Source organism: Myotis daubentonii, chromosome 2, assembly GCF_963259705.1.
Source record: "Myotis daubentonii chromosome 2, mMyoDau2.1, whole genome shotgun sequence".
In the NCBI taxonomy this organism is placed as follows: domain Eukaryota; kingdom Metazoa; phylum Chordata; class Mammalia; order Chiroptera; family Vespertilionidae; genus Myotis; species Myotis daubentonii.
The window spans coordinates 49,735,730-49,755,299 of record NC_081841.1 but is presented as its reverse complement, the minus strand read 5'-3'; the positions used below and the strand labels follow the sequence as shown (position 1 = coordinate 49,755,299).

General features: G+C 55.6%; 2 protein-coding genes across 4 annotated transcripts; one reads left to right on the top strand and one right to left on the bottom strand.

Moving 5' to 3' along the window:
* Positions 1 to 966: 966 nt before the first annotated feature.
* On the bottom strand, positions 967 to 4,265 carry WNT1 (Wnt family member 1). The gene is made up of 4 exons (XM_059680972.1): positions 3,881 to 4,265; positions 2,901 to 3,154; positions 1,941 to 2,206; positions 967 to 1,455 (listed from the first exon to the last, which is right to left on the bottom strand). Exons 1-4 carry the CDS (start codon positions 3,982 to 3,984, stop codon positions 967 to 969), a joined length of 1,113 nt encoding a protein of 370 aa, XP_059536955.1. The 5' UTR covers positions 3,985 to 4,265.
* A 6,516-nt stretch (positions 4,266 to 10,781) lies between these two features.
* On the top strand, positions 10,782 to 16,720 carry WNT10B (Wnt family member 10B). Of its 3 annotated transcripts, none has more exons than XM_059682732.1 (6): positions 10,782 to 11,109; positions 11,829 to 11,908; positions 11,999 to 12,118; positions 12,244 to 12,506; positions 14,200 to 14,579; positions 15,450 to 16,720. In XM_059682732.1, exons 3-6 carry the CDS (start codon positions 12,045 to 12,047, stop codon positions 15,906 to 15,908), a joined length of 1,176 nt encoding a protein of 391 aa, XP_059538715.1. In that variant the 5' UTR covers positions 10,782 to 11,109; positions 11,829 to 11,908; positions 11,999 to 12,044; the 3' UTR covers positions 15,909 to 16,720. The 3 variants fall into 3 exon arrangements, with proteins under 3 accessions (XP_059538715.1, XP_059538714.1, XP_059538713.1); XM_059682731.1 differs by having other exon boundaries at positions 11,429 to 11,908; XM_059682730.1 differs by lacking the exon at positions 11,829 to 11,908 and having other exon boundaries at positions 10,783 to 11,109; positions 15,450 to 16,719.
* The last annotated feature ends 2,850 nt before the right edge of the window (positions 16,721 to 19,570 follow it).

Here is a 19,570-nt window from a genome sequence, read left to right as displayed (position 1 = left end):
AAGCCATTGATAAAAATAGAGATTTTTATTCTGCAGAGGAAAATAGATACTATATCGGTGGGGGCGAGGAGCCCGCTAATAGCTACAGTGGAAGGAAATGCTGATTCCAGGAGGCAAAGGCATCTTTGAAAAATTGGGGAGAGGAGAAGAGGGGTCAGAAAAGGCTGAAGGGCAAAAGAGGAGAAGAGTGGAGAGGGATTTGGTTGGGGGTGGAAGTGGTCTCTGCAAACCAGGCTGGAACCCAGCACAATAAATAGTTTTATTTACAACAACCAAATTCGTGGCTTTGTATCCACGTTTCAGTGCAAATTATTTACACACTGATGAGGAGGCAGGACAGGAAAGGGTAGGAGGTGGCCGAGGGAGGCATGGCTCACAGCTGTTCAATGGCTCCATGACTGCTGCTGGAAGAATGGGGGTGTTTCTGCTGGGTCCCCCAACTTCATTTTCCATATCACCACAGCTGCAGCTGCCCTTTCACCCCGGCATCTCCTGCTTCAGCTGTAGGTGGGGAGGAGAAAGGCCCTGGTGCCCATGTGAGTGTGCAGGGTCTACACCCTTGGCAGGGGCGTGTAGGCATTGGGAGAAAACGCAGTTAAAATGGGAGGGAGAGAGGCAGGGAGGTCGACGTCGTCGTCGTGGTATCCGTCTAGAGCTGACTCGCCATGGGGGAGGGGACGAATCCTTCTCTTACCTCCTGGCCAAGCAGGGGCAGTGCAATGGGGTCTCCCGCGGAGGGAGGGAGGTAGGTCAGGGCAGGTCCATCAGGATGGCAAGAAGGTTCCTACCGCCCCAGGCAAGTGGTTTCAGGAGTCCCCAGGTAGGAGGAGGAAACGTAAGAATCTCGGGGATGTGAATGGACAGACTGGGTGAGTGCGTATCAGGGACTCAGGTGCCAGCGAATCTGCGGGGGGTGGGGGGGGGGCGCTGAGGAGAATGCTCCTGGGGGCGAGTCCAGGCAGCGAGTCACAGACACTCGTGCAGGACGCGCGTGTGCGTGCAGTTGCGGCAGCTGACGTGGCAGCACCAGTGGAAGGTGCAGTTGCAGCGCTCAGTGACGCGCTGCGTGCGTGTGCGGTGGCCCCGGCCACAGCAGAGCAGCTCACAGCCGTCCAGCGCGGGCGACGAGCTATTGCAGGCGCGCCCCGCAGTGCCCGCTGTACCCAAGCGTCCGCTGTAGGTGCAGAAGTTGGGCGATTTCTCGAAATAGACGAGGTCATGGGGTGAAGGCGGCTTGTGCGCAGGGTCTTCCGGCTCGAGGCGGAGCAGTTCCGCCCGCGAGGCACGGTTGTTGCCCCGGTTGCCATAGAGGACGCGCGAGGCGCCGTCGAAGCGGTCGCGCAGCACGTCACCCACGGCGCGCAGCGTGGGCAGTCGCATCCAGCACGTGCGCACCGTGCACGACCCGGACATCCCGTGGCACTTGCATTCCTGGCGCATCTCGGAGAACACGGTCTGGGGGCAAAGGAGAAAAAAGGCTGTCCCAGGGCGCTGCGGGAGCCACCATCCCCAGGACAGCCTGCTCCCGGGTGCCGCTGGGACCTCAGCACAGGGCCAGGCCCAGCCGTGCCGTGCCCAGAGGAAGGGAGGCAGGAAACGTCCCGCAGGGATTTGGATATCACTCTGTCTTGGCCTTTCAGCCTTATTTTTTGAATCTGGACAGTGGAGGAGGCAGTAGGCAATGATTTCTATGGGTTACATGACTTCTAACCTCTTCGGTTCTACCTGTCCTCGGCCCCAGGCACCCCAGTGCCTCCAGCCACTTAACGCTTCCATTCTCAGGCTTCCCTCCACGCCCCCCGCTCCCTCAGGATGCTCTCCCCTGGTTCTCTGCCCTGAGTCCTGGCCTGATCGCCAGCCGTTACTTCCCAAGCAGGAGGTCAGCTCCTGCGCAGACCCTGGCGCTCCGCGTCGGTTGCAGAGCTCCTCAGTCGGCTCACCGTTCGGCCCGCCTCGTTGTTGTGAAGATTCATGAGGAAGCGCAGGTCCCGCCCCTTCTCCCCGGAATCCACAAACTCCCGGCCGAAGAGGCGACCGAAGTCGATGTTGTCGCTGCAGCCTCCCCAGTGCCAGTCGGGGCCCCCAGGCCCGCGTCGCCGATAGTCGCACGTGCAGGACTCGATGGAGCCCTCGGAGCAGGAGCGAGCCACCGAGTGGGTGACCCCAGCAGAGGTGATCGCGAAGATAAATGCTGTTTCCCGACAGCCTGTGGGGGAAGGGATCAGGGATCAGCGAAGGGCCGCGCAGGGTGCAGGGTGCGGCGAGCACCCTCAGTGGAGGGCTTGGGACCTTGGAGTCCGCCGCCCCGCCTCCGCCCTGGGCGTCCAGGCGGTGGGCTGTGTTGGGAAGCTGGCCTCATAGGGAAAGCACGTGCGTGGGCACGCAACCACGTCCACAGTTGTCATCACGCGTTAGAGACTTAGCGCGCATTTTGGCTCCTCGGTGGAAGTGGGGCAACCCCAGAAAGAAAAAAACAACAACAATGAAGAAAGGGGAGCGGAGGAACTCTGCACCGCCGACACCTCTCTGCAGCCCAAACTCGGCCCGTGTTGGCGAAGCAAGCCTTGCTGGGCTGGAGGCAAGACGCACCCCTGCAGAGAGCAGGGGCTGGGGAAAAGCGACCGTGGCCAGCGGTCAGCGGTCAGCGGCCACAATTCAGGACTCCCTGTTTCTGAGGCAGTGGCTCGGGAAAGTTAAGCTTCGCGTCCGAGGTGTACGGCTTGAATGCGTCTGGTGGGCTGAGTTTGGTGCAGAGCTGGCGCCGAGCATAAAGCTCCTGGCCAGTTGATGGTGTGACCCTGCCGCAGCCTGGGACATCTTCCCTGCGTTCGCCCACCCGTGCCCTGTGGGTGACCCCGAGTTCCCCTAGTCCCGGAGGCGTCGCCTTCCTGGGTACCCACCTCGGTTGACGATCTTGCCGAAGAGGTGGGGCCCCGAAGCGGTGGGGCAGTTCCAGCGGCGGTTCCGGAACTGCCACTTGCACTCGCGCACAGCGCTCTGCAGCCCCCCACTCACACTGTGCAGGATCCCCGGGTTCTGGCGGATCAGCCGCCGCTGCTTGCGGCTCAGCAGCTGCAGACTGGGCTCCAGCACCAGCTGCAGACTCTTGGAGTCGGTCAGTAGGTTCGTGGAGGAGGCTACGTTCACGATGCCCCTGGTGAGACGCATGATAGCTCAGGCTCTGGAAGGGGGACCTTCCCCCTAACCAAAAAGGTCGTGCCCACCCTGCCGTGTTTCTGGAGCTAGTTGTCGGGAAAGAGCGGCGGGAGATCAATAACAAGGTAATGACTCTGCTCTCTTGGGCTCGTTAGATTGAAAGGACTGGTCGTCCAGACTGGTGAGACCGAGAGTTCTAGGGGTGCTAGGGGCCCTGGGTGTGGGGACTGGACAGGGGAAGCATGGGGAACCCGGAAAATAGATGTCCACCTTGGCTCTCAGAGCATGTTCCGGGCAGCCTGGCGAAGAAATGCTGGCCTGCAATTCATGCCCACCCAAGGCGTGAAATGCTCAGGAGTCCCACCCTCTTCTTGTCTCCTATCTAAGCACGCCTGGCCTTTCACTTCCTGAAGCAGGCAAACCTGTGGCGTGCTGCCACCGTAAGCCTGGGTTTGGGGCTCATGGAAGGAGGGCGGTGCTAGAAGGGAGTGGGCTCCATCTGGAATATCGTGGACTGCCGTTGGCCGGACCATTCACCCCACTTCAGCAGAGCTTGATTTTCTGGAGCAAACTCCGCTCCAGAGCGCCCCTCGGTGTCTCGTAGGGAAGTCCGAGCGCTGGAGGGAGCCTGTCTGCGGACGGATCCCAGAGCGTGGGAGCTGGATAGGGCTGGCCCCTGGCTCTGCGCCCCAGACAAGTGGCGACCCCGCACCAGCTCACTTACCACCATCGGCCACTGCTGTTGGCGGCCAGAGCTGCAGGCAGAGCGGCCAGCGCCAGCAACAGTGTAGCAGAAACCCAGCCGGGCAGCAGCGCCCAGTGCCCCATGGCCTGCCTGGCCTTGCCCGCTCTGTGTTGCAGTTGGGGCGGCTTTGGCTGCTGCCCGCGACGGTGGGACGGGATGCGGCGGTGGCGGCAGTGGTGAGAGTTCGCAGTCTGGCTCTAACAGCCCTGGGGGCGGGCGGCGGGCAGCATGGCTCGCGGTCCCAGCTGGTGGGCTGAGGCAGCCACGGCGGGGCGGGCGGCACCGCCTCTTATAGTTGCGGCACTGGCTGAAGTGACGATAGGAGGCTGCCCCGCCGGGCCGCACTGTGGCACCAGGGCGCACTGGTCAGGGGCACGCACAGACAATGGGCAGCGAGCGGGGCCTTGGCTCCCGCCCGTCTGAGCCCAAAGCTGACGGGCTGGCCGTCGGGGCTCACCCCCGCCCCCTGCCCGGTGGCTCCCGCCTCCGGGCCTGCACTGGCCGTCGACCCCTCCCCTTAGGGCGCCCTCCCACGCGCGCCCGCCCGCCTGCCTCTCTCCGGTTGGCGTCGGGAGCCCGTCGGGGGCCAGCGTCCGCCAGGGGGCGCAGCGACAATGTACTGTCTGGATTTTCCCTGAGAATCCACCGAACCGGCCGCTATTGCCGCCTGCCCTGGGGCTGTCCCCTCGACGTCACCCCAGGCTTCGCGGGTGTCCCCTCTCTCCCCCATCCTAAGTGGAGGAAGAAAAGCTGTGGTTCTGGGCAGCGACTCTGGGGAGAAGCCTTCCCTCCCAGGAACCCCCGATGGCTCTGGCTCGGGAGGGAAGGAAAAGGGGGAGACTGGGGGTGGAGGTGGGGCTGTGGTCAGGGAAATCCCCGGTGGTGGGTTGGGGGTGAGCTGACTAAACAGAGCCTGGCCATGAAGAGAAACCTGAAGAAGCTGTAGTTTGTGTTTATGGGCCGGAAGGTGCACACTAGTGGCCGTGTGTGTGTGTGTGTGTGTGTGTGTGTGTGTGTGTGTGTGTAAGTGGGACAACGCAGATGTGAGTGCGTGTGAGAATGCACACGAATGTGTTCTGAGTGTACACACTCCTGTGTGTTTTCACGTATAGAAACTCCACGGTTTAAGGAGGGATGTTAGAAGCCTTTCTAAAGAATTTTGGAATTTGACTCAGGTCAGAGGGGTCATCAAGTCATCTTGTCACAGCCACCACCTGGGGCAGTGTACCGTCTCCTATGTGTCAGGAAGGAGGTGGCAATTACTGTCAGGAGAGACCCAGTTGACTGAGGAATGGAGAATGTCTGGGACTGTGTGTGGAGGTGGGTGAATGGGTGGATGAATGTGTGCATGGGGAGATTAAATATGCATATATGTGTCACTCTTGCCCTGTGTACCTTGTGTCATCCAATGGTGTGTCATCCTGTGGTATGTGTCAAGCTGTGCATGTCAGTAGGGGAGAGGTCTGAGCCAGCAACCAAGGTAGTGTCAAGATGAACAAGGCCTGGAGTGTCTGAGTCTCTGAGAACTAGGCTCAGAGGAAGGGCAATGGAATAGATGTCAGGTGTTCGTGTGGTGGGGGAGGACTGGGAAGAGAAGGGCCGCTGGCTAAAGTGAACCCAGAATAGGAAACTTGTGCTTCCATGTTTTATTTTTAGATTTTTCTGCCAAGTTTCTGTCTTGCCCCCAAACTCTGGTTCTTTCCATTCTAACCAGGCTGGGAGACTCCTCTGTTGTGCACTTTTCTCTCCCCTCCCAGGGACTCCAATTCAGGTTCAAGGCCATGTTGGCCTTCTATTGAAGAAGTGGCTGCTGTTTCCTATACAGGACATGGGGGGCACTGCCAGCCTAGTTATCATGTCCCATCAGCACACACCGCTGGCCCCTGGCAGGAGGGTGGATCCCCTCCTGTTTTACAGAGGAAAAATTAGATTAGGTAGCTGTCCAAGGTCCACACAGCTGATAAGTGATAGAGCCAGGCTGAAACCCAGACTATTTTGACTCAAAGCCCAGGCTTTTTCACCTGACCAGCTAGCTGCTAGTGACTGTGATTCCTGCCTCCCTTTTGGATTCTCTCTTTTTCACGTCTTTTGCCTTTAGGATGCTTTCTCACTGAGTAATGTATCTAAAGAGTTCCAAGTCCTAGAAATGACCAGGCTTCCCCTCCAAAGCAGGGAAATCACTCTAAGGAATAAATGCCTGATAGTTTAATTGATCTTCCTGGGGCATTTGCATTTTAAATGAGATATGTATTAACCTAAATGAAGCCTAATGGAGGTCACTTTTGAGGGGGTTGATCTTTCAGGCCCTTTGCCCAGTGCAGGGTACCTGGCTCCTCTAAGGATTCAACCATGTGTATTGGCCCAGCATTCTCTGAGGGTCCAAAAACCAGTAGTCTCTGCAGAGGGCACCCAGCACAGATGGCTCAAGTAAATAGACAATGTACCATGGGCAGCTTTATCCTTTAGGAGTTTCTCCTCACTGAGGCCTGGGTCAAGTCTTCTGGCCCGGTGGATTGATAAAACCCCAATGGAGGTGGGAGGTGGGCCAACAGAAAGGAAAACCCTGTCTGTGACCACTGGTGACAAGCAGAGGTGGAAAGAGAGGAAAGAAGAAGCCAGTATTCCACCCACCAGGAATAGGAGGGAAAAGCAGGAGGGCTCCAGGTCTGGGTCACATTATGGATGACCTGGCCCAAATTTCTGTTTGGATCAAATCATCACTCTGTCCATCATTCTCTGTTTCTTTCCTGTATCATCAACTTATCTCTCTACTGGATCATAGTCACCAGCATATAAATGTGCTGTAGTATCTCCCATCTAAAAACCCCAAAACTTATTTGACTCCACACTGCCACCCAAGATTGCCTCATTTGTCTGTTTGCTTTTACAGCAAAACTAAAAAGGTTTACCTTAACCACTAACACCAACTTCTTTTCTTTATTTTCTCTTTCCACCCTAATCAGACCTTTGAACCTGCTCCTCCTCCTATCAAAACCATCCCTGACCTCCTTGTTGCTCTATAGTCAACTCTCAGGGCTCATCTTGACTAACCTTTCAGGAGCAGCACCCTCCTTTTTGAAATATTCTGGAACACCATTCCTACCTCCTGGGCTGCTCACCTTCTCAGTCTCCTTATCTGGTTCCACCTTGTGTACCAATTTCTAAACTAAATTGGGACTGTACCCCAATTCAATTGGGAGCCTCTTCTCAGTCTACACTCACTCCTTTGGTGAACTCTCTAGTCTCATGCTCCCTAATTTATATCTCTGGACCCTCTGAACTTGCACATCTAACAATTGAATAAGCATCTCAAAAAGGCACATGCTCAAAATTTGAACTCCTGATTCTTCTCTTGCCCTAACCTGCTCTGTCATCAGTCATCCTCATCTCAGTAAATGGCAACTCCATCCTTCCTTTAGTTGCTCAGGAAAAAAAAAAAATTAAAGTTATCTTTGACTCATCTGTTTTCTTATACTGAACTTCAAATCAATCAACAAATCCTGTCCTTCTGTCTTCAAAATATATGCAGAATCTAATCCATTCTTACCACCCTACTGCTACCATGGTAGTTTGTGCTTATGGGCCAGAAGGTGCATAGTAGTGGCTGTGTGCGTGTGCGTGTGCGTGTGTGTGTGTGTGCGCGCGCGCTCTTCTACCCTTGCCCCCTCTCCACACACACAGTCTATTCTCCACACAGCAACCAGAGCTATTTTTTCTAAAACAAAAGTCAGATGATTTAATTTCCCTGCTCAGAATTTTCCAGTGAGTCCCCATCTCACTCAAAGAAAAAGGCAAAATCTTAACAGTAGCCTACAAAGCCCTTTAGGATCTGACCCTGCTCCTAGCTTGTCCTCTCATTGCATTGCCTACTGCTCTCTCCCAGGTGGGCTCCTCCCTCTCACCACCCTGGCTTCCTTGCTAATTCCTTGAACATATTAAACAAGCTCCTGTCTCAGGATCCTTGCACTTGCTTTTCTTTTTTTTTTTTTTTTGGCACTTGCTTTTCTGCCTTCTGAAATGCCCTTCCTCAGATATCTCCATAGGTTTATTTTCTCACTCCCCTCCCCCTATAAAATGAAATCCCCCTATCTCCTTTACCCTGCGCTATTTTTCTTTGTATCACTTTTGATCCCTGAGAATTTTAAAGGCTTAAAGTATAAAATCAGTAGCAAATCGGCCCTCTGGAATAGAAACCGGGGAGAGAGATGTCTGAGGGGAGAGGGGCTCTACCTTAATCTTGGTGTCTGGGGAGGAAGCAGGGGGGGAACAGGGCTGAGTTTGTGGGCAGAGGAGCCTACCTTCCTTTGAAGCACCAGCAGGCGGCACTACCTCCTTGGTCTGAGAAGGCATCAGCCTCTGGTAGAGAAGCGGACAAAGGTAATCCCACCCACTCTTGGAGCTAACTGCTGACTGTGGGGGCTTCCTGAGAGTCCAGCGCCTTTGGGCTTCAGGACCCTTTGGTGCCTCCAGGTGGTGGCCTACGGTGCTGCAGCAGAAGGCGTGAGAGGAGGAGGGTGGGCAGCACAGCTGAGCTCACCACTGCGGGCGCATCCATCCCTCCTGGGCCTATAATTTGGGTTCCCCGGGCCTGGCCGCCCCTATCAGCGGCTCAGCAATAGATGACTCACTCGGGACCCTGGGCCAAGGCAAACACAGCGGGAGGAGGAGAAGGAGGTTTCCGAGGCTGCTCTTGGCTTTAGCCACCGCCTCAGTTGCTGGATCCCCCAATCTCCAGAGGCCCCCATTATTTTTTGACCCCCGCCCTCCAGGGCCCCAGTGTCCTTCCCAGATAGATCCTGCTACACCCTCCATCCCTCTGATGGGAAGGCAGCCCTCCACTCTTCTCATCAAGGAGCAGGGGGATCAGCTTGTTCCCACTCCCTCCCTGAAGTAATGACAGCCCCTCACTTTCCCCTCTAGTCATGGCCCCAACCCTTGTCAAGGTCTCTCTGGTTCCCGCCCCTCCCCTTTCCTGGAGCTGGCCGCGTGCTTGAGATATTAGGCAATGGGTGTGTACCCACAGCCCTCTGCAGGCCCCGCCTGCCCCACCACCCTCAGCGGCCTGCCTGTGGGTCAGTGCTCAGGCCAGCCGGTCGGGCTGAGGGCACTGGGGGCCAGCTCAGGCCACCCAGTCTGCCTGCCTTTGGCCTCCTGTCCCAGAGCTAAGCTTCTGCAGGAAGAGAGACCAGCTGTATGGGTTTTTGGATTTGGGAAAGGCTAACTTGTGAAGCCCTGGAGTCACTGAGAAGTTGCAATTGATGGTTCTGACCCTGGCTCTTCCTTGGCATCTGACTATATTGCAGCCTGACAAGGACCGATTCAGAAGATACAATCCAAAACCTGAGGGGGACTCAGGGACACATGCCCAAGTGATCCCCGTGGGAGAAGAGGGGACTAGGACACCTCATTCCCCTCCTCCAGGGACCTGTGTGGATTTCTAGGCTGACATGCCAGAAGAAGGATGACGACACAGGCAAGAATCACCAAATCCAGGTGTAAGGATGAAAGCTGGGATAGGTCTTGTGGATTCTGATGGCCTCAAAAGCCACACATGGTTTGGTTCTTGGCCCCAAAACAGGAAGGAGAGGCAAGAGCTCTAGGGTACCTTCTCCCCCCACCTCCCTCAGGTGGGAATGCAGAAAAAAAGCAACCCTCTGTGGTCACAGCTGTCCATTGTCAGGAACCATAGCGCTCATACCTCTCCAGCTTGCTCAGGGCCTGGCACATAACGGTGATCAATAAATATCCCACCAGATGAAAATCTCTGATCTCTCCAGACTGCTCTGCCTCCTAGACAGCAGTGTCCCCCGCAGCACGGGCCAGGACTCCAGAAGCGCAGGCTGGAGGCTGGCGGCTCAGCAGAGCTGCATGGCCACCACCAAGGAAGAGATGACTGTGGATGTGGGTTTCAGCCCCGTGGCTCTGCTTCCCTGGGGGGCCTGTCTCTGAGTCAGCGTGCCAGCCTTGGGATCGAAGGGCCAGCCGTTCTTTGGGCTGCGGTCTGGCAGGGGCAGGGGGGGCGGCTGGGAAGCCTGGGGCCCCTCTCTGGCAAAAATAGCCCACAGTGGTTAGAGCTGGGAGGGTGAGTCAGGCAAGAGTGCAGTGGCACCTAACCCCTTCACTGCCACTGGAGCTCCCTAAGGTAGCTTGCTTTGACTGTGCACCCCAAGATCAGGCTCTTTCCCTGGCTGTCCTAGGGCTGGGCTAAGATTGGGGTCCTTAGGTCCTCCTCATTTCATGTGAAGCAAGTCTATGATCCTGGAGCAGGAATATGGGCCACCCAAAGTGCAGACCTGGGATCCTGGGGAGGGCAGAAGACCTCTGGACAAGGATGCCTGCAAGCTAAGGGAAGCATGGGGCAGGCTGAAGATCTTTGGGGCTACAGGAGCCTCTGCTACGACCAAACTCTGAGACCAAAGCTGACCCCTCCCAAGGGGCAGGCGCAAAGCTCAAAGCTCCGAGGTGGGTGGAAGCCCAGCCACCCAGAAGGGAGCTTCTCCCGTTGGCTCCCAGTGCCCTGTGGTGCGCTCTTGCTGAAGGCTCTACAGGAAACTGTCGGAGGAGAGAAGTTAGTTCTCAGGTCTGTCTTCGTCTTGTCAGAGGCATCCTCCAGCCATCCAGCGCTCTGTGGGGAAACTGAGGCAAAGAAAAATGACCGCTTGGAACCTGGGTCCCGGCTCCCTAGTCTGGGTCAGCGCACCCTCCTTGCAGCTTTGGCGACTCCAGTGCAGGTGAGAGGAACTCTGGCCACCTCCCCCGTCAGTGGGGCCGAGCCTGAACCCGGGCGTCGGGGGAGAGGGTGTGTGTGTAGGCTGGGAGGAGGGGAAGCGACTGCGCTCCCCGGGTCAAGGCGGGGGGGGGGGGCTTGCCAGGAGCGGGGTGGGGATGCACCAGGCTCGGGGAGGGGCCGCAGCTCTGTCAGCCGTGGCAGAGCCGCCCCGGGAGCTCCGCTCGAGTAGAGCCAGAGTCCCCAGCTCCTCGCTCGCCCTCTTCGCTCGCTTTCTCGATCACTCCCTCCCTTCCTCCCTCCCTTCTTCCCGGCGGCCGCGGCGGCGCTGGGAAAGCGGCGAAGAGGAGTGGCCCTGCCCTGGAAGAATGCGGCTCCGCCGAGGGGGCAGAACCCGACGCATTCTCCCCACGGTTTGAGCAGCCCGAGTCCAGGCGCCCGGACCCCGCCGGCCGTGGACCCCGCACCAGAGCCGCTGGAGGTAATCGGAACTGGGAGAGCGGGGAGGGCGGGGAGGGCAGGGACGCGCACGCCGGGACCAGACAGGCACACGGGTAGTCAGACACGCATCCGCCCACGGGGGCGCAGAGATGCAGAGAGAGCCAGAGATATTGCCGGAGATAAAGAGCCGGCGAATAAAGGAGTGCCCCCAGATGTGAACGCGATAGCGCAGGGGTGGGGACTGAGGTTGGGACCTGTGAGGACCGGAGGGGCGACGCTGGGAGGCAGGAACCAGTCGTTGGGGCGGACGAGGAAGGGGACTCAGCCTGCACCGCGCGCTCCCTTTCGGGCCGGAACAGGTCCCCTGCCCGTCGCGGCCGCACCTGGAGGCTCCCTTCCTTCCCCGCTGGTGGAGCCGGTGGGGACCCCGTTCCTCCGCCCTTCTGACGGAGCTGCCTGCCCTCGACGGCACCTGGAGGCGACCCTCTCCCCACCCCCACCCGCCGGCTGTAGGTGGCGGGGAACCCCCTCCCAATCCCGCCTCCCAGCTCGGAGGGCGTGAGGCTGCGTTGGGCGGGAGAAGCGAGTCGTGGGGCCCTGTAAGAGGGAGCGGTGGGCGAGGTGGCGGAGCGGTGTCTGTGAGTCTGTGTGTCTGCGTGTGACTGTGCGTGTGTCTGTGCGCCTGGCATGGTGTGTGGGTGGGTCCGCTCCTGGGCGCTCGAGTAAGTCCCAGCTGCGAAGCCTGGACTCTTCCTCCAGGGCCCAGAGCCTGGGACTCAGGGGGTGATTCTTACTGTGTCGTTTGGGGAGAGACGAGAAGGGCCAGTGGGGTGCCACTGGTGAGTGAAGAGCTCCAAGTTGGGCATGGGGGGGGGGGGCAGGCGAGCCACCCTACCCCAGAGCCCTCCTTGAGCGCCCCTGTCCCGCAGGCCCTGATCGGTCTGCCCACCGGGGCCTTCGGGCCGGGGCTTCGACATGCGGGAGCAGCCCCGGCCGCGGCCTCCGCCCTGGGGCCTCGCGGGCCTTCTGGTCCTGGCACTCTGCAGTCGGTGAGCACCCAGCCCCACCCCACCCACCTCACGGCCGGGTGGAAGCGCCGCCCCGGCGGGCGGGAGGGCTCGGAGGGGGCGCGAGGCCCGGACCACAGACCCAGCGACGCCTTCTCGCTTCCCAGGGCCCTGAGCAATGAGATCCTGGGCCTGAAGCTGCCCGGCGAGCCGCCGCTGACCGCCAACACCGTGTGCTTGACGCTGTCCGGCCTGAGCAAGCGGCAGCTGGGGCTGTGCCTGCGCAGCCCCGACGTGACCGCGTCCGCGCTGCAGGGCCTGCACATCGCGGTCCACGAGTGTCAGCACCAGCTGCGCGACCAGCGCTGGAACTGCTCGGCGCTCGAGGGCGGCGGCCGCCTGCCGCACCACAGCGCCATCCTCAAGCGCGGTGAGCCCGGCGGGCCGGGGCTGGGGGGCCAGCCCAGGCGAGAGGAGGCGGGAAGGGACCGGTTCACGACTCCGGGAGGGGCCTCTCCGGGAATTCCCCCGACAGCCTCGAGGAGCTGGGTTTGGCCACCCGTCTGGGCCCCTGCGCTTCTGGCTTCCACCTGCTCGCTGGGGGCAAGGCAGCTGGGTCCGTGTTCCCCTACTCTAAGCACCGCCCCCCTTCCTGCTTACACCCTGCTGGCTCTGGGTTGCACCTGTGAGCGAGATGCCCCCAGCCCTGGAAGCTTCAAACGCCCCCCATTCACTCCCCCAATTTCACCCTCCTCCCTCTCAGAGGGACAAGCCCAGGCTGGTGTCCCCAGAACCTCAGTGGAGGAGGGGGGCCGCCCCCAACCGTTTAAGGGTTAAATCTACTCTCCTAATTGCTGGGGTTCCCAGGAGCTGAGACTGGGAACAAAGACCCTGATGGCTTTGAAGCAGGGGAGCAGCCCCCCTCCTCTGTGCTGTGGGGGCCCCAGGTGGCTCTCACCTGAGCAGGTGAGGCACTGGCTGGAGGGGTGGAGAACAGGTCACTGCCGGCCTGGTCTGGGAGCATCAATGCCTCTTGCCAGGCCATGCTCGAGTTTACTCCTAGGAAGAGTAAAGATTCACCCTGGGCTCAGCTTAAGGCTGGGGGCAGTACTTCGGGGACTACAGGGTTAATAGGCAGCTGCCATCTGCGGGGGAATTCCCAAGACGTGTGCAAACAGCTTCACCCCTGGAGGGTTGGGGTTGGGGGGGACCAGGAGGTTGAGCCAGGAGCCCTGCATCCTGAGGTGGGCAAGGCCTGGCCCCTAAGGAGCTGCTGTCTCTCAGGGTTCCAGGGAGCCCCTGCCTAAAAGGAAGTGAGGGATCCCCTCTTTCTTCACAGGACTTGTTGTAGGGGGAAGGCTTTGATGCCCAAATGAGAAGCATATCTACCTGAGGCTGGGGAAGGCTTGTCATCCTGAGCCTCTGTGACCCCAAAAACAAAGGAGCCAACGTTTTAAGAGGGCCTTAGGGAAAATCACCCCCACCCCTCTCCCCTTCCCAGCATTTTATAGAGTAATAGCAGGTTAGGATAAACTTAAAGAGCAGCCTTACGGACAAATATAAAACTAGAAACTGGAAAGGTGAAGGACAGCTCCACAGCCACAGTGCTTTGGAGGTTTGGGGGTGGTGGAGGGTAGGTTGGCTAAAATGCTGATTAAAATAACCCCGAAGAAGAAAAAAAAACAACGAACCCCTATTGCCTGTGCTTCTACCCCACCCAAGCTCCCTGCAGGGCTGGGGAATTTCTAAGGCTTTCAGATGTAGAACTCAGTGAACACATCTTCAAAGACCACAGGGACTCCCTTTTAGTCGTCTCCCAACCCCAGGGGTCTTTCCCTCTAGGCTAGCTCTTTCATCCACACCTGAAAATCCCAGGTGTGGGACCTCAGAGATCATCTCAACCCATCATCCCCTCAATTTATAGATGAGGAAACCGAGGCTCTGCGCTTTCAGTTCCCCCTTTCCTCCCAGGACTTTCCCCCAAATTACTCAGCTAGTAACTGCAGGGTCAGGATTCAGTTAGGAATTTCTGGAATTGGAGGATAGCTGTTTATTTCCCTCTGCCTCCCTGCTCTCAGCTGCCTGTCAACCTTACCCTCACCATCACACCCTTTCATCCCCAGGTTTCCGTGAGAGTGCCTTTTCCTTCTCCATGCTGGCTGCTGGCGTCATGCACGCGGTAGCCACAGCCTGCAGCCTGGGCAAGCTGGTGAGCTGCGGCTGTGGCTGGAAGGGGAGTGGTGAGCAGGATCGGCTGAGGGCCAAACTGCTGCAGCTGCAGGCACTGTCCCGGGGCAAAAGTTTTCCCCACTCCCTGCCTAGCCCGGGTCCTGGCCCAGGCCCCAGCCCCAGCCCCAGCCCCCAGGACACATGGGAATGGGGTGGCTGTAACCATGACATGGACTTTGGAGAGAAGTTCTCTCGGGATTTCTTGGATTCCAGGGAAGCTCCCCGGGACATCCAGGCACGGATGCGAATCCACAACAACAGGGTGGGGCGACAGGTACGTGTGCAAATTGTCCTGGGTCTCTCTCGCTTTCTGGCCTGGCCCCAGTTTGAGAGGCACAGCAGAGTGAGAGGATGAGATATGATGGGTGATTGTCACCATCCGGGTAGCCCTGAGCAAGTGACTTAACCTCCGTTTTGCATATGTAAAAAGAGTCTAAGGATACCTGCCTTACAATGTCATTAAGAGAGAGCTAGTAAATAGAGACCCCAGCAGAGTCCCTCGTCCTTGACAGGTGCTTGTTACATGATAGCTATTGTTACAGCTTTCCTCCCTATGGAATTTCGGGGTGCTCTGGGCCCAGACTCCCCATTTTAGCAGCGCTCACTCTGGAAAGGGCACTGGAGTGGGAGCCAGGACAACTGGAGTTATCCAGCTAGTGACCGGAGATAGGCAAATCCCTCTGTTCTGGCTTTAGTTCTCCAACCATACAATGAGGGAGTTGGGCTACCAACCAGCTTCTTTTTCTTCTGATATTCCAAATCATTTGGTCATTCTTTTATTTTTTTTTTATTTTTTATTTTTTTAAAAAATATATTTTATTGATTTTCCACAGAGAGGAAGGGAGAGAGATAGAGAGCTAGAAACATCGATGAGAGAGAAACATCGATCAGCTGCCTCCTGCACATCTCCCACTGGGGATATGCCCGCAACCCAGGTACATGCTCTTGACCGGAATCGAACCCGGGACCCTTCAGTCCGCAGGCCGACGCTCTATCCACGGAGCCAAACCGGTTTCGGCCATTTGGTCATTCTTGCCTCTATTTGTCCCTCCTTTTGCCTCCCTGTTCCCTCCCCTCTTCTGTGTCTCTGTGCTTTATCCATTTACTGCCCTTTCCTTCACCTCTCCCCCCTCTGATGCTCTAGGTGGTAACTGAAAACCTAAAACGGAAATGCAAGTGTCATGGCACTTCAGGCAGCTGCCAGTTCAAGACCTGCTGGAGGGCAGCCCCAGAATTCCGGGCAGTGGGGGCAGCATTAAAGGAGCGACTGGGCAGGGCCATCTTCATTGATACCCACAACCGCAACTCCGGAGCCTTCCAGCCCCGCCTGCGTCACCGCCGCCTCTCAGGAGAGCTGGTTTACTTTGAGAAGTCTCCTGATTTCTGTGAGAGAGACCCCACTGTGGGCTCCCCAGGCACGCGTGGCCGGGCCTGCAACAAGACCAGCCGCCTGCTGGATGGCTGTGGCAGCCTGTGTTGTGGCCGTGGGCACAACGTGCTTCGGCAGACAAGGGTTGAGCGCTGTCATTGCCGTTTCCACTGGTGCTGCTATGTGCTGTGTGATGAGTGCAAGGTCACAGAGTGGGTCAACGTGTGTAAGTGAGGGTCAGCCTCACAGCAGGCTGGGGAAGGGGAGGGGCGCCTTTTCAGCCTTTTGCTCTAATCTCTGTCCAAGGTCAATCTTGGCCCCTGGAAGTTCAAAGTATCTACCTGGAAACACCTTTGGGCGTGGGGTGCGGGTCAGGTGGAATCTGTCATGTGTGGCCTTCTCCTCCACAGTTGAGGGGCCTTGGAGTCGGGGGGGGGGGAGATGTCACCCCTCTTTTACTCCTTAAACACCTGGATGGGCTAAGATGAAATGCACTGTATTGTCCCCGTCTCCCCAACCCTGGGCCTTTAACTCGGATTCATACTCCTTTCAACTGGGGAGTCCCTATAGTTTGACCACTCTTCTGCTTTGAGGGCTAGCCCCAGGCATTGTGTAGAGCCATGAGACCTATATCCAGAAAGAAACCACTCACTCTCTTTACTGTTCATGAACTCCTCTACTGCGGCCTGAGCCCCCTCTTGTGGGGTAATGGGAAACAGTGGTAGAGAGGTTTTTCTTAGGGATGGAACAGAGTGCTGAGGAGGGATGCTCTCCCCTAAGTTCTCAGAGTCATCTGTCCAGGCCCTTAGGGAAGCTATCTGCCCTCCACGCCCCCCCCATTCAGATGTTAAAGGGGAGCCTCCAAAGGAAGAGTTTTACCTACAACTTTCTGAGCCTCTCTTTCTTTCTTTAGCAGGATGGGTGGGAATGGATAATTTATTGTACTGAGATTTGTTCTTGGTTCCTGTTTATAACTAAAATAAATTAAGTTACTGGACTGGTGGATGTAGATGGTGATATTTCTGTCCACACTTGGGATCCCAGTCCATGGCTTCTTTTCCAGGTGAATTCTCCTACCCTACTACACTCCATGACTTTATCTATGTGTAGCCTGCTGGTCCCACAGAGGATTTGAAATGGGCCTCAGTGAATTAGTTGGCAACTCTTAATGTGGGACCTAATTATAGGCTTTATTTACTCTCTACATGCCTCAACTCCAGAGATTGCCTCAATCACTGCCCTAGAGCAAGGACTAGCTGCCCACCCCCTATCCCCCCCGCCCACCCCTGAAAAGGTCTTGATAGTAAATATATTAGGTTTGTGGGTTTTGTCACAACTACTCAACCCTGCAATAATTACTCAACTCTGTTGTTGTAGATCAACAGCAGCCATAGACCATACATAAACAAAAAGATGTCCAACACAATTCACACAGACTGCAGGACCAGATTTGGTCCTCTGGCTATAGTTTGTTGACCCCTGCCCCACACTTTGAGGTCACCTCTGTGTTGGGGTTTTCTTTTTTATATATATAAATATATTTTTATTGATTTCAGAGAAGAAGGGAGGGAGGGAAAGATGGAAACAGCAATGATGAGAATCATTGATTGGCTGCCTCTTGCACGCCTCACACAGGGGATTGAGCCCGTAACCCAGGCATGTGCCCTTGCCTGGAATCAAACCTGGGACCCTTTATTCTGCAGGCTGATGCTCTATCCACTGAGCCAAACCGGCTAGGGCATGTTTTGGGGTTTTCAAGTCCTGAAGGTATCTCATCGTTGAACCTGCACCCAAAAGAGCAGGTGCTTTTCTCTCTGGCTCCAAATCAGAGAACTTGGGAGGTAGATACAAGACTAATGGGAAACATATAAAAGGGATTCCTGTGCTCAAAAGGGAATTTTTTTTTGCTCTGGAAACCAGCAAAACCAGCATGCCCTCCCACTGAATTACTTGCATATGTATTTTGTCCTTCCTTATTCAGAGCTCTTCTGCATTTAATTTTAATCTTAGTGAAATAATTCCTTTATCTTTTAGAAGAACCCATAACTAGGGAAAAGATAATATCTTTTATTCCAATCTTTCTATTCCTAGCCTGATATTTTTTAAAACAAACCATTATCTTTCACTTGGAAAAAGGATATGCACCACACATTCAGAACATTACAAGTGACTGCTTATGGGGTTGCAAGATGCTGATTCTAACAGGTCATCTCCTTGGCCAAGGAATGTACAACTAGAATGTAGAATGTAGAGAAGTACATTATACATTCTAGGCCAGTAATTTTCAACTGGTGTGTCACAATAATTTTTTAAATTGATTATTTAGAGAGAGAGAGAGAGGAGGGGGGATATCAGTTGCCTCCCATACACACCCCAAATGGGTATCAAACCTGCAACCTAGGTATGTGCTCATGGCCTTTGGAGTAAGGGATGCGATGATGCTCCAACCAACTGAGCTATCTGGCCAGAGTCTCAAGAATTTTTTTTTTTTAATATATTTTATTGATTTTTTTACAGAGAGGAAGGGAGAAAGATAGAGAGCTAGAAACATCGATGAGAGAGAAACATCGACCAGCTGCCTCCTGCACACTCCCCACTGGGGATGTGCCCGCAACCCAGGTACATGCCCTTGACCGGAATCGAACCCGGGACCCCTCAGTCCGCAGGCCGACGCTCTATCCACTGAGCCAAACCGGTTCCGGCTCAAGAATTTTTTAAACATGCAATACTTGACTATTTAGTCAGGGGCACTGACCTCTTTTTTCCTTAAATTGTCAAATAAAAAAACTACAACAGCTAACACAATAACTATCCAGGGTGAATGAATCAAAATTATACCTGTTGTGTGTTTTTTTTTTGTCAGATGGGCAAATAATATATTTTTTTGGTGTGCCACAGAATTTTAGTAGTTTATGTGTGCAATGAGATGAAAAAGGTGGAAAATCTATTGCTCTAGGCAATAGATATATCTGCTGCCCAAATTACTCTCAAAATCAGGTGAAATGATGGTAACACCAGGGCAGTAAGAACATTTTGAGGAGTGTTGGGTTAGGGCAGTACTTTATGGCAAAATTTTATGTCCTAAATTTCCACTTGAACATTGAGAATTCTGGGTTTGGAAATTTGATGGAGGCAGGAAGATATCTCATCCTTACTTAGGCACTGACTGTATCTGGTGAGCATAGGAGGATAGTGGGGGAGAGAGAGGGATGTAGCTAGAATGGACATAGATTATGAGAGAGAATAATGATAAGGAATATCCAGATGGGAATTTTGCATACTCAGTAAGAGCAAGGAGAATCTCCAATGGAGTCACAGCAAGAATATTTTAGCTTTTTCTGGTTTCCTTCCTCTATAGTCCTTTTGACTCCTTCTCTCTTTCTAGCTCTCATCTTTCCTCACACATACTCTGTGGCAAACTTAAGCCCCAAACCACAACCTTGAGAAATTCCAAATGGATTTTGTCAGCAAGGCCAACACCCCCTCCCCCTTCCACACCCCTGCTCCAGGCACACGCTCTGGGCTCAGGCCCAGGCCTGGGGTCAGTGGCAGGAGTGGGAGTGTGCAACCCACAGAGCGGGTGGCTACAATTTCAGCTTTTACTTAGCTCCAGTGGAAGTCAGAGGGAGGGAGAAAGACTGATGAACTCTAAGTCAGGGCTCTGCCTCCTTCAGCTCTAGATGAGCTCTTCTCCCTTAGCCTTTCAAGTGGTTGGGAAGCTGGAGAGTGGCAGTGATTGGCTAGTTGCCAACTGGGCAGCAACCCTCCTATCTTTGCACTTGTTTGCTCCATGGGAAGCACCCAGTGATGCTGCAACAGACATTTTCTTCTCGAGACTCCAAAGGAGTAAAGGACAGAAGAGCTGGGAGATTCTCTAGTTCCATTCATTAGTTCTG

Bases quoted from the DNA above. Each gene is read 5' to 3' on its own strand.
- WNT1 (XM_059680972.1), bottom strand. From the start codon at position 3,984: ATGGGGCACTGGGCGCTGCTGCCCGGCTGGGTTTCTGCTACACTGTTG. The intron at 3,155-3,880 runs GTAAGTGAGCTG...GCGTCTCACCAG, and splicing joins AACAGCAGTGGCCGATGGTG to GGGCATCGTGAACGTAGCCT. The intron at 2,207-2,900 runs GTGGGTACCCAG...CTTCCCCCACAG, and splicing joins CGGCAAGATCGTCAACCGAG to GCTGTCGGGAAACAGCATTT.
- WNT10B (XM_059682732.1), top strand. From the start codon at position 12,045: ATGCGGGAGCAGCCCCGGCCGCGGCCTCCGCCCTGGGGCCTCGCGGGC. The intron at 12,119-12,243 runs GTGAGCACCCAG...CTCGCTTCCCAG, and splicing joins GTCCTGGCACTCTGCAGTCG to GGCCCTGAGCAATGAGATCC. The intron at 12,507-14,199 runs GTGAGCCCGGCG...TTTCATCCCCAG, and splicing joins CAGCGCCATCCTCAAGCGCG to GTTTCCGTGAGAGTGCCTTT.